Source organism: Mauremys mutica, chromosome 10, assembly GCF_020497125.1.
Source record: "Mauremys mutica isolate MM-2020 ecotype Southern chromosome 10, ASM2049712v1, whole genome shotgun sequence".
NCBI classification, from domain to species: domain Eukaryota; kingdom Metazoa; phylum Chordata; order Testudines; family Geoemydidae; genus Mauremys; species Mauremys mutica.
The window spans coordinates 50918379-50931730 of NC_059081.1; the positions used below are offsets into that span (position 1 = coordinate 50918379).

General features: G+C 41.2%; 1 protein-coding gene across 9 annotated transcripts in view; it reads left to right on the forward strand.

The window, feature by feature from the left end:
- MFSD6 (major facilitator superfamily domain containing 6) overlaps positions 1-13352 on the forward strand; it is a 45983-nt gene that overhangs the window by 26194 nt on the left and 6437 nt on the right. For all 9 annotated transcript variants that reach the window (XM_045032788.1, XM_045032787.1, XM_045032792.1 and 6 more), the window contains 2 exons: positions 8733-8894; positions 9501-9599. In XM_045032788.1, coding sequence (XP_044888723.1) covers positions 8733-8894; positions 9501-9599 — 261 coding nt within the window. The remainder of the gene's footprint in view (positions 1-8732; positions 8895-9500; positions 9600-13352) is intronic.

Sequence of the window (13352 nt, forward strand, 5' to 3'; positions counted from 1 at the left end):
CCTAATGACTTCTCTGTAGAATTATATATTTAGCAGAACTGAGAGTGTAAAATATGGCAAACTTGTGCTGTTTATTACCTAGGGTGGGATTTGATATTTGTGATTACTGAAGTTCTCTATGAAAACTGTTTCATTTATTGGTCTCTGATTGTCAAATCAAAGTAAATGAAATACTTGTATGTAACGGTGGATAAGTTTAATTTTAAAGAAGATTAAATATTTAATTAACATAAAATTAGAAATTTACATTGAATTTCTAGATAAGAATTCAAGGCCACTGCAGGGCATGGAGAGATTTCTAGAAGAGACTGTGCAAACTGCATCTATTAATTGTCATTTTAACCATGCTACAATTTCGTAGCTATCCGTGTATAGAAGTTGGTGAGAGCTGCTCCAAGCACGGCATCTTCTTAAGACAGAAAATGAGAGGAGTTTATTTTACACTTATTTCCTAATGAAAGAGTTTGGAAACTATAAGCCTTGTTTATTCACACATGCATGGTTATATGAAAATAGGGGGTTGGATTAACTCTTAAATTGCTAGAAGTTTCAACGCTCCCTGCCAAATGAGTGCCTATGGGGTGTAAATACAATGCTGTATGTGTTAATTCTCTAAACATGCAAGGACATGAGTTAATGTAACCTGTCTTCAATTCTTGTCAGGTTACAGTAGAGCATTCAGTAGCCTAAATTATAAGTTCAGAAAGCCATTGAAAAATGTAACAGGGACAGGATGTTCCAGAACATTTTCCTTGGTGGCTAGAGCATTTTAAAAAAAAAAGTTAACACAAGCATAAATCCACCCTTCTTAACTGTTGTCTTTCAAACGTGTTGATTTTTTGCATTTAATAGATATAAAGAAGCTTAAGAGCCTAATAAATCACTTTTCTGTCTCAATAGAGTGACTGTAGTTTTAACACTAAAATACTCGGGCCATGTCGGTTTCAAAACAATGGGCTGAACTCTATTCTGGCAAAGAATTTTTCCCAGTATAAAATTACCTCATCTGTCAAATAGCAGCCATTCTAAATTGTCCAGCTGGGTGATGAGACTGGTCACCTGAAAATATCAATTTTAAAGATATGGAGCTGTTACAAAGTGGCAACTGGCTAAAAAGCTCCAGAAATGAGTACCAGGACCAATCTTGCTTTCCTTGTGCATCTGAAGCTCCAGTTTAAGTTAGCAAAGATGGTTACTTCTGTGGAGTAAATAACTTTGGGGAGGGAGGGGTGGTTTATTCATTACAGTTTTATTAGACTCTGCCAGTTTTTTGGATAGGCTATGATACTAAAATCTTTCCTTTTACACAATCAGAGTTCGTTTGAAAGCTCTTTATATAGGTGCTGACCATCTGGTTATATAAAGGTTATAATTTGATTGTGACTCTTCAAGGAGGAGCAATGCACAGGTGTTATGATCTGAGAAATAATGCCAGATTTGTTCCAATAGAATAGTTAACTGACATAAAATGGAACAGTTCTCACAAGACCAGCCAAGACAGACAGGTCTCTTCATCAGGGTTAGAAGGGACCTCAGGAGGTCATCTAGTTCAACCCCCTGCTCAAAGCAGGATCAATCCCCAACTAAATCATCCCAGCCAGAGCTTTGTCAAGCCTGACCTTAAAAACGTCTAAGGAAGGAGATTCCACCACCTCCCTAGGTAACCCATTCCAATGTTTCACCACCCTCCTAGTGAAAAAGTTTTTCCTAATATCAACCTAAACCTCCCCCACTGCAACTTGAGACCATTACTCCTTGTTCTGTCATCTGCTACCACCGAGAACAGTCTCGATCCATCCTTTTTGGAACCCCCTTTCAGGTAGTTGAAAGCAGCTATCAAATCCCCCCTCATTCTTCTCTTCTGCAGACTAAACAATCCCAGTTCCCTCAGCCTCTCTCATAAGTCATGTGCTCCAGCCCCCTAATCATTTTTGTTGCCCTCTGCTGGACTCTTTCCAATTTTTCCACATCCTTCTTGTAGTGTGGGGCCCAAAACTGGACACAGTACTCCAGATGAGGCCTCACCAATGTCGAATAGAGGGGAATTATCACGTCCCTCGATCTTCTGACAATGTCCTTACGTATACAGCCCAAAATGCCGTTAGCCTTCTTGGCAACAAGGGCACACTGTCAGCTCATATCCAACTTCTCGTCCACTGTAACCCCTAGGTCCTTTTCTGTAGAACTGCTGCCTAGCCATTTGGTCCCTAGTCTGTAGCAGTGCATGGGATTCTTCCGTCCAAAGTGCAGGACTCTGCACTTGTCCTTGTTGAACCTCATCAGATTTATTTGGGCCCAATCCTCTAATTTGTCTAGGTCCTTCTGTATGTTATCCCTATTCTCCAGCGTATCTACCACTCCTCCCAGTTTAGTGTCATCTGCAAACTTGCTGAGAGTGCAGTCCACGCAGATCATTAATGCAGCTATTGAACAAAACTGGCCCCAGGACCGACCCTTGGGGTACTCTGCTTGATACCGGCTGCCAACTAGACATGGAGTCATTGATCACTACCCGTTGAGCCCATATTCTATGATTCTGTGTGTCTTCTGCAGTAGAGCTTCCTTTGTACATCAGGATTGTGCAACAGTGGAATGGGGTCACTGAATCAATTTGTGGCTATTTTAAACACCCTAAGGGAGAGAGGGGTATGTGGGTAATTAATGAAATATCTTTCCTTTTTTGTTTGGATGAACTACATCCCATAAAATATCCGTGCTCTAAAGTTTAGTTTGCTAGAGGTTAGCATGAGTAGAAAACTTTGATGTAAATTGTTACTGTAGATCTTGTGTCCAAAGAGATTCCAGTGGCTAAATCAAGATAATGTATTTGATTTTTTATTTATATTTCACATGGACAGTCTCTCTTGAAACATTTAACTAGTTCTAATCCAAACAGATTTCTTACTAGGGTTCGGTTTTAAAGTAGTTTGAAATTGCCAACGCTATATAGATGACTATCACAAAAACCAAATGATTTAGTAACACACAGAAAATAAAAAGCTAACTTCATCCTATTTGGCTCTAAAGGAGGGATTGGGTTCATTTTGAAGGGAATTAAAAACACCAGGCATTTCTCTGGGCCATATTGTTTTAGACTTGGGGTGTATGTGTGTTTTTAATATTGTAGCCTTTGTTTTCCTTACCAAATAAATTAGCATGGTACTCAAATTATTAAATACACCAGAAATGTTTTGGATTTGCCAGGTTTTTAACTTGATGATTAATATTTTATTCTTTTTCGTAACTGACAGTCTAAATGCATTACATAAGCTTTTAAGTGATTTCCTTAATCAGCATGAGACATAGTTTTCCAAAAACTGAATCACCCTTGTTGGTTTACGCCTTTAAATTGGGGATTAAGAAGACAATAGTTACTTTCTACTTGCAATGAAATCAATCAGTGATCTCATCATTATGTAACCAGTAGGTTTTTCAATATTAGTACTTGTTTAATTATTTTTGGACCCATGTGTACTGTATAAAGTAGTCTGAAAATCACTCAGCATGTCTAGCATAAGTCGTCTTTCAACAAGCTTGATGTGTTATAAGTAAGGACAGACTCACAATTCAAAAATTATTTCTAGATGTGTACTTAATCATGGCGTGTTCTGTAATCTGCTGACTAATCCTCCGTTACTGAGTTTCCTGAAGCTTGCAGATGTTTTTGTTGTAAAGTATCTAAATCAGACTTTTTGCAGAGAGTGAAAAATAAACATAGAACTTTCTAGACATCAAAATATATTGCCATTCATTAAATGAATACTGTGGAATCCTGTATGTCATTATGCCACCTACAGATTTGTTACTCTTGTCTTATTTAATTTAGTTTATGTGACTGTTCAGTCTACACTGATCAGCAATTGCAGAACCGAACTGTCTCTCCCTGATGTTGGTTAATAAATCAGGTACATAGGACTGATCCTTGTTGGTTACATCATCCATTCTCCAAACCATGTTTCTAAACTGGCAATTGGACAAATGCTAGCAATGGCTAGTCAGGGGATGAGCTGTGACACTATTTAATTCCACCCAACCTTGAAAAAATATCACCAGCCAATCCATGAGGGTTTTTTAAAGCAGAACCACAGTAAAATAGCTTTAGGTGTGTTCACCATGTAACTCTCTACAAAATTGCCATTTTATTCTTGCCTCTTGCCCCAAAGTCAGGATTTCAAATTGAGGGTGCAGATAGCAACCTTCCCCTCTCCTTGTCAGCTGATATATTTTTTTCTTCTCCATGACATCTGACTTCTCCATGTTCTGTCTTAGGTAAAATTGTCTCTGCATAGTCTGATTTTCCATGGTAAGGAGAAAAAAAAAATAAAGGCACCCAAAATGTATTATTATTTGATTAGCCAAGAGTGCCTCAAATGCATATTCATTATTTATATCTGAAAGGACCTCTACCACTGTTAGCAATGGAAATTGGTGATGTCTGACAGCCGGTGGGCAAAACTGCTTTGTAATGGCATGCTTAATCCAAGCAGACTTACAACAGTGGGAGAAACCCTGTTGCGTCTGACTCAAAACAGCCTAAGCAAAGCTTACTGTACCTTTCCTAACCCTGAGGAACCTCATGGTCTGTCAGCCAAGATCTCCCAAAGCGAAGTGCCAATGCAAAGTGAGTAGTGCCAAGAGTTTGGAAAGAATTGATTTTTGAGGTGGTTCTTAGAACATGCTTTTATTTTATTTTTTTTAAAACAGTTTGATTTGCATAGAGGTATGTCAGTGTACATATAAGGATTAGCCTCTGAACGCCTTCCAATGTGGCAGTAATGTTAAGGCCTTTCTACATTTAAAACATATATAAGCATACCTGTGTCAGTCATGGGGTGTGAAAAAACCATACCCCCTAACAGTAGAGCCAGACTGACAACACCCCTGGTGTAGATGCCGCTATGCCAACACAAGAGTGCTTCTGTTAGCATAGCTAACGTTGTTTAGGGAGGTGGTGTTCCTACCCTAGCAGAACTCCTTGTACTGTAGGTGTATGCTGCGTCTAAACTACAAGGCTGTGCTGGCAGCTATAGCTATGCCAGCACAGGCTCAGTATTGCAAACGTAACCTAAGAAACATTGACGGTGTGATTGCCCATAGGCTAGGAGCCAGTCTTAGGGTTTGTGAAGCCCCCAGCTACTTTCATGAGGAGGAGGAGCTATTGACAGAAAGATGGGTTGTTGCTAGGGCTGTCAAGCGATTAAAAAAATTAATCGTGATTAATCGCGCTGTTAAATAATAATAGAATAGCATTTATTTAAATATTTTTGAATGTATTCTACATTTTCAAATATATTGATTTCAATTACAACATAAATATAAAGTGCGCACTGTACACTTTGTATTCTATTTTTATTAAAATGTTTGCATTGTCAAAATCAAAAGAAATAGTATTTTTCAATTCACCTAATACAAGTGCTGTAGTGCAATCTATTTATCATGAGAGTTGAACTTACAAATGTGGAATTATGTACAAAAAATAACTGCTTTCAAAAACAAAACAATGCAAAACTTGAGAGCCTATAAGTCCACGCAGTCCTACTTCTTGTTGAGTTAATCGCTCAGACAAACAAGTTTGGTTACAATTTGCAGGAGATAATGCTGCCCGCTTCTTGTTTACAATGTCACCTGAAAGTGAGAACAGGCGATCACATGACACTGTTCTAGCCAGTACTGCAAGCAGGGCCGTCCTTAGAATTTATGGGGCCCTACGCAGTATTATTAAACTGGTGCTCCTATGCCCGACAGCAGCCTGTGCTTGCAGCCCAGTTGGAGGAGGGACGAGGCAGCAAAGATACCAAGCTTCCCAGCCCACCTCTTCTGCCTGTGGACTCACCCATACTCCATTCCTGCTCCGCCCCAGGCCCTGCCCCACTCTGCCCAGGCCCCGCCCTCTCCCCACTGTCTCCCTCCTCTCTTCCCTCCTCCCCTCCCTGCTCACCCCTTTCCAGCCAAATCCCTGAACCCAAATGACATTAGAAAGAAATCGCAGAAGAGTGGTTTTTTCAAAAGAAAATGGAGGATGTTTTCCACTGCATGCCAGATGGTGAAGACTGGATATGCAGAAGGTACCTAATGAAAAGCACTAAACTTGGGAATAAAAAATGTCAGTCACAGGTATTTTGATATGCCCTGAAGTTTGGGGCAAGTAAGCTGTCTTGCTGAATACAGCATTAAATATAATGGAATACATGATGCAGCTCTTCTCTGTTTTACATGTTCTTAATCATGTATTTCTAAACTGATTTTATATTTTAAATGTACTCTTAAGCCTTCATAAAGTAATCATTCCAGATTACTACATATTTAACTCACTGAAACAAATACATTATTTTAAATTAATCAGTCACAGAGGTTTAGTGTGTTCATAATAATATTCATTGCTTTTAGAAAAAGGAACACTAATTTACTTTAATCTCCGTAACAACAGACATGTTTATGAAATTTAACCAACTTTAAAAAATACGTTTCCAATATGTTGTTTTAGGCATAACAAAGGATTTTATATCTTACGAAGGAACTGATTTTGCTGGAGGGGTCTCTTAAAACTAGTTTGTCCGGCTATCTGGAAGGAAAGGGGTGTTGTCCCTTTAAGGGATCTCTTCAACAGGGGGGTGAAGGGAGATAGGGATGGACAGAAAGGAGAGAGGACTTTGGAAGCAAGTTTTTTGTAGTATAGTAATTAAAATGTGTATTTTAGATAAGGATGGTCCTTTGAAGGATTTATTTCAAAAACTACATGTCTGAAGATCTAAGCATTTAAAGCTAAAGATGAATACGGAGATTGTGCATCTAATAATCACAGAAGGATTTTTTTAGAGATGTGATTCTATAATCTTCTAATGAAATAGTTTAAAATTATCTTTAAAAATAAGGTCCTGTAGACTAACGTTCTGAGTAAATATTAGTCATGCACAACTGTTTTTGTCAATAAATTCAGAAACTGACAATAGATATAGAAGCTCCCCGACTTACGCAAGTGTTCCATTGTGGAACGCCTTGCATAAGTTGAGTTTTGCGTAAATCGGGAACGTATCTCCGACAATTGCACGTGCGCCAAAAAAAAAAAAAAAGCGTACGGAACTTTTTCCATAAATCCAGATTTCTGTAAATCGGGTTTGCGTAATCCAGGGAGCATCGGTACCAAGGGGTTGGCAAATGCCTGTTAAATGGCTTCATTACCACTTGAATGGCTCTTTAACAGTTTCAATATTGTGCTAATAGGTCTGGAAGGCTTTTTCATTTTAAGTTACTAGATTCCCTAGGGAGGAAGACTCACCAGGCTAGCTGTGGGAGACCGCAGGAAGGGTCAGAACAAGGATAGGAAAATGTGGGAGGGTGGACATTAAGACCCAGGGGTGCCCCAAATTTTCGGGTGCCGTAGGCAGCCGCATATGCCTAAGAATGGCCCTGGTCGCAAGATATTTACATGCAAGATATGCTAAAGATTCATATGTCCCTTCATGCTTCAACCACCATTTCAGATGGATGCTGATGATGGATTCTGCTCGATAACAGTTCAAAGCAGAGCGGACTGATGCATGTTCATTTCATCATGAGTCAGATACCATCAGCAGAAGGTTGATTTTCTTTTTTGGTGGTTTGAGTTCTGTAGTTTCTGAATCTGAGTGTTGCTCTTTTAAGACTTCTGAAAGTGTGCTCCACTCCTCATCCCTCTCAGATTTTGGATGGCACTTCAGATTCTTAAAGCTTGGGTCGGGTGCTGTAGCTCTTTTTAGAAATCTCACATTGGTACCTTCTTTGTGTTTTGTCAAATCTGCTGTGAAAGTGTTCTTAAAACAAACACAATGGATTATCATCTGAAACTGCTATAACATGAAATATATGGCAGAATGTGGGTAAAACAGAACAGGAGACGAACAATTCTCCCCAAAGGAGTTCAGTCACAAATTTAATTAATGCATTATTTTTTTTAACAAGTGTCTGCATGTCCTCTAGACTGGTGGCCGAAGCATGAAGGGACATATAAATGTTTAGCATATCTGGCGTGTAAATACCTTGCAACGCCAGCTACAAAAGTGCCATGCAAATGCCTGTTCTCACTTTCAGATGACGTAAACAAGAAGTGGGCAGCATTATTTCCTGAAAATTGTAACGAAACTTATTTGTCTGAGCAATTGGCTGAACAAGAAGTAGGACTGAATGGACTTGTAGGCTCTAAAGTTTTTGAGTGCAGTTATGTAACAAAAAAAAATCTACATTTGTAAGTTACACTTTCACGATAAAGAGATTGCGCTAGAGTACTTGTATGAGGTAAATTGAAAAATACTATTTTGTTTATCATTTTTACAGTGCAAATATTTTTAATAAAAAAATAAAGTGAGCACTGTACACTTGTATTCTGTGTAATAGAAATGAATATATTTGAAAATGTAGAAAAACATCCAAAATATTTAATAAATTTCAGTCGGTATTCTGTTATTTAATGGTGCAATTAATCGTGATTTTTAAAAACCGCAATTAATTTTTTTGAGTTAATCGTGTGAGTTAACTGCAATTGACAGCCGTAGTTGTTGCATCTCTAGGCAGGTTGGGCATCACAGAAAAAATTGAAAGCTTTGTTATTTCATGAAAGACTGAGGAATATGGCTGACTTTAGTACTTTTAATATAAACACTTCCTTCCCAGGACATTTAACTGCGACTGTCAACTAATAAATGAAAACAGATCATGACAACAAACTTAGTGCTTTCTAAAATGTTTCCTCTCCATAGGTGTAACCCATGCAGCCATATGGGCAGCTTGTATTTCGTATCTTAGTGCTGCAGTGCCTCCAGAATTAAGAACTTCAGCTCAGGGGATTCTACAAGGTCTCCACTTGGGTCTGGGCAGAGGATGTGGGGCTATGATCGGAGGGGTTTTGGTCAACTATCTTGGTAAGCAAACATTTTATTTAAGTGTGATTGCAGTTTCTTAGTAGTGCATATGTACACTTAATGTATTGCTAAAATCTATTTATACACATGTAGATTTGTACATTGATAATTATATGTGTATGTGTTTGTAATAGTATGCCTTGAATTTTTAGTATTATGTGAGCAAATCCACTCATAAGCACTGCCCTGTCCTCAGCTAGGCAGCTGGATGAATCCTTCATGAGATGACCAATGGCTGTTCACTATTGTGTGGTTGTCATGCAACCTCTGCACACTCAATCAAGAAGTGAAAGCATAATTTGTTCAGAGTCCATGTAAAATAACCTGCTGCTGAAAGTGCCAGAAGGGAGGGGAATAACCTAATGAGTTTGATCTTGGATGGACTCTGATGTGGTATCCGGAGTAGATCAAAAGGACTGTTCATCCACAAAGAGATTAGCAGAAGATCATACAAAACGAGCTGCTATGGTTGCAAACCTCCAGCAATGGAGATGCCACATAAAAAGAAAGTTTACATGGGATATTAAGCGCTGAATGAAGTCATCACATTATCTGTCTCTTTCTGTATTACCTAAACAAATGCTCTAAAAATAATTCTCATTACAGGGGCTGCTGCAACATTCAGGGGGATAGGAATGGCCTGTTTAGTGATCCTACTACTCTTTGCATTAATCCAGTGGCTAGCAGTTCCTGATGAAAAAGAAGGTAAATACTCAGGTCAATGAGACCAAGACTGTTCCTATGTTCTTACCTCGAGACACTGTGTGATATTTGAGATATGTAGTCATAATACAGGAAAACTAGCCCAGAATCATTCCACAGGAGCTGGCACATTATTTTTTTTATTAATCCTATATATTATTATTTTTACAGACAGAGAATAAACCTGTTTCATAGAGATGAAAAATAATAAGCAAACATTTAATGTCTTTTATCCAAATGTTGTTTTTATTCCATGCTAAAACCTAAGTAGAACCGAAGCTCATTTTTCTTTATCCTAAAAATACAAGGGTTGTCCTTCAATAGTTCTTGAGTTGCCTGGGTTTAAGAATGTTCAAATATTTGTTTTGTCTTAATTTCTTCCACCTGTGTTCAAGTGATAATGGCACAAAAGAGAAACTTGGACGGGATAAACGCTGTTTGTTGCATATGGAGTATATGTGTGAACCTCCTCAATGGATTCATATTTTTCTCTTGGGCCATAGTTCTCTAGAATTTAATATTCCAATTATTCTTTTTCCTTCTGCATCTGTGTACTTGTTTGTAAATCTTAAACATAAGTCTTGCATCCACTTAAATGTAAGCCTAACTTTGTCTCATTGATTTAAATGGGATTACTCACATGAGTATAGCTAGCATGTGCTTAATTGTCTGCCATAGCAGTACCTTAACTGTTTTACTTGTTTGTATTTTATTTAAGCTTTCTTTTGAAAATGTCTGAGGAAAAAATAGTATATTTCATTTCTAGACTGTTTTACATGACAGAGCTATTGCTTAAAAAATCTAGCCTGCTTATTTTTGTGTGTGTGTGTGTGCGCGCGCGCACGCATAGGCGGCAGGTTTGTATGATTTTTGATGGTGCCCAAAATGGTGGTGCCCGCCCCCCGCTCTCGCCCTGTAAGCCGATATAAAATGAAGCTACAACACGTCGGCACCACAAGATTACAAGGGTCAATTAAAAGTGGAAAGTCAGAAGCAGCACTTGCCTGCTTCAATATATGGTATTATATTTTGTTGCACCTGTTGTGACAAAGTAGGAATGTTCTTAATGTTTTCTCTGAATACTGTATGGGTGCCAACTGAAGGTGCTGGGGACAAAGAGATCAGAAGAGATCCAGAAGAGACACAAAGGCTAGAGGAGGGAGTGTCAGTTTGGAGCTGGCTGGGGAAATGGGGAGAGGCCCAGAACTTGGGTCTAGGCTCCTCACCCTCCAAGGTGACTGAGGGGTCCTGTTTTCTGTACCTACAAGCTTTGTTTTAGACTGTGATCCTGTCGTCTAATAAACCTTCTGTTTTACCGGCTGGCTGAGAGTCACATCTGACTGCAGAGTTGGGGTGCAGGGACATCTGGTTGCCCCAGGACCTGCCTGGGCAGACTCGCTGCAGAAAGCGCACAGTGTGGAAGGGCATGCTGAATGCTCTGAGGTCAGACCCAGGAAGGTGTAAGCTTCTTGCCCTGGAGACAGTATGCTCCGAGAGAGGAGGCTTCCCCAGAGACCTGACTGGCTTTGTATGGAGTAGTTCCAAAACATCCCAGCATCCCCTTCCACACCATGCGCTTCCCAGAAGTCCGCACAGGCACTGACATTTCCTCCTCTGGCCTTTGTCTCTTTTCCAGGCATTAGGAGGCCACCTGATCTCTTTGTTCTCCAACATCTTCAGTTGGCACCTTGCAGGAGAGCAACCCAGACCATCAGTTGCCTGGAGACAGGGTTTCGGCCATTCTCTGTGCAGACGGCATCACACTGGCACTCTCACACCCTTATCCCACCACCTAGATCCTTCAGAAATGCATAGGGGAAACTGAGGCACCCACACAGTATTCAGAGAAAACATTAAGAACATTCCCACTTTGTAACACCTGTATACTTTAAAGCGTGTAAAATAATCAAGTATTGTGATAAACACAATGATACTCCAAACTGACCACCAAATTTAAGTTGCACGTTTTTCCCCTCAAGTGAGGGCTCTGGGATGGGGCTGGGGATGAGGGGTTCACAGTGCAGCAGGGTGCTCAGGGTTGGGGTGCTGGGGGGCGCAGGCTCTGGGGTGGGACAGGGCTGGGGATAAGGAACTTGGGATGCAGTCAGGCTGCCCCAGGGCTAGGGCCAGAGAGGACTCTCGCCCCACCCTTACTGGCAGCAGCAAGCTCCAGGGGAGGGACCCCTCCTCTTCCCCCCCCCCCCACTCCCCCTGCAGCACACTCACTCTGCACCACAGTCACTGCACATGCTCCTAGGGACTCTCCCAGGTCCAGAAAGCCCACTCGCCTCCCCTATGGTGGGTACCGGGGCGGGGGGTTGCCATCATGTGTGGCCTCCCCACCCCTGCTGCTGCCCCTGGGTGCCGGGAGGGGGGGCATGGGAGAGAGCTCCTAAGCACGGGTGTGCCTCCTTCCCCCTCCTCTCTCCCTCTTCCCATCTCCTCCCCCACCCTCCCCCCCACCCCCTGCTCCAAGAGGCTGCCTGCCGCTGATCTCTATAGCCTTAGGCAGAAGCAGCACAAACAAGAGAGAGAGGCACTGGCTGTTTTCTTTCAGGCAGGGAAGCTCCGAGGCGGGGGCAGGGGAGAAACCCAGCTCCAACTATTGGTGGAGCACAGCCCCCAGCCTTGAATGTTCTTGGTGCTTGAGCACCTGGAGCCCATATAAGCTGCTGCCCCTGTGCGTGCGCGCGTCCGTCCGTCCTGCAACGATCCAGAATCTATAGGGCACAGTTCGTTAGGCAATAAATCATTGCATTGATCAGATATTTCCAGGCAGTTGTTAAAACTATCTTGGTCTGAAACAGCATCATATCACCTATAAGAACTGAAGTAAAAGCGGATCATTTCTACCCTGTGTTAGAACTGGCTGCTTGTAGCCAAAACCACCACAACAGAGGCTTGGGTTTCCTTTGTTGTCACCATCTCCCTAATTTCTCTGTAACTTCCTGGGGAAGGGTTTTTCATTTAAAGTCAGAAGACACTATCATGATCATCTAGTCTGATATCCTGTATAACACAGGCCACAGAATCTCACCACATGGTGCCTGGTGGTTATAACTATGAATGGTCAGTCACAAGGAGAGAGTTGGGTGTAAAGAGTGAAGTTTACTATTTTGTTCAAAAGCCTTATTAAATGGTACTTAACATAGAACTACAAACATATACTGAAACAAAAATAGATGCCTGGAAACCTGCATGTCTTGGCACAGCGGTGCTGCAGAGAGACATGAATCCAGGTCAAGGCTGGAGTAGCTTTCCTGGGCAGCTCATGGATGATCGATGTGCTTGGTGGCCTCTTTGCTGTTATGGGTCTGATACTTGTCACTGAGGTTACAGGTGCAGCTCTTCTGTATGTATGACACCTAGATTGCAAACAGTCCTTTTCAAATCAAAAGTAAAACTGTGATACAGCCACATTCTTAACTGTGTACGTACAATAGAAGTGTATGTTAGGGAGGGAACAGCGAAATTCTTACTGCCAGGGTTATGAGACACTTCACCACCACCTTCCCTTAGGATGAGGAAGCTTTGCCTGTGCTGCCTGGGGCTCAGCTCCCTGAAGCCACCAGCCTCTGGCAACGCAAGCACTGGCTTCCAGGCTCTGCAGGCCTCGCTGTCTCTGTACGTGTTAGAGATAAACGCCCACTAACCCATGAATCCTCCCTCTGGAATGTGCAGCCTCTGTTCCATTGAACACTCCCTGGACTCGTGGATTATCTTTTGGTGGCCTGTCTTAACTTGCAGACCTAAAAG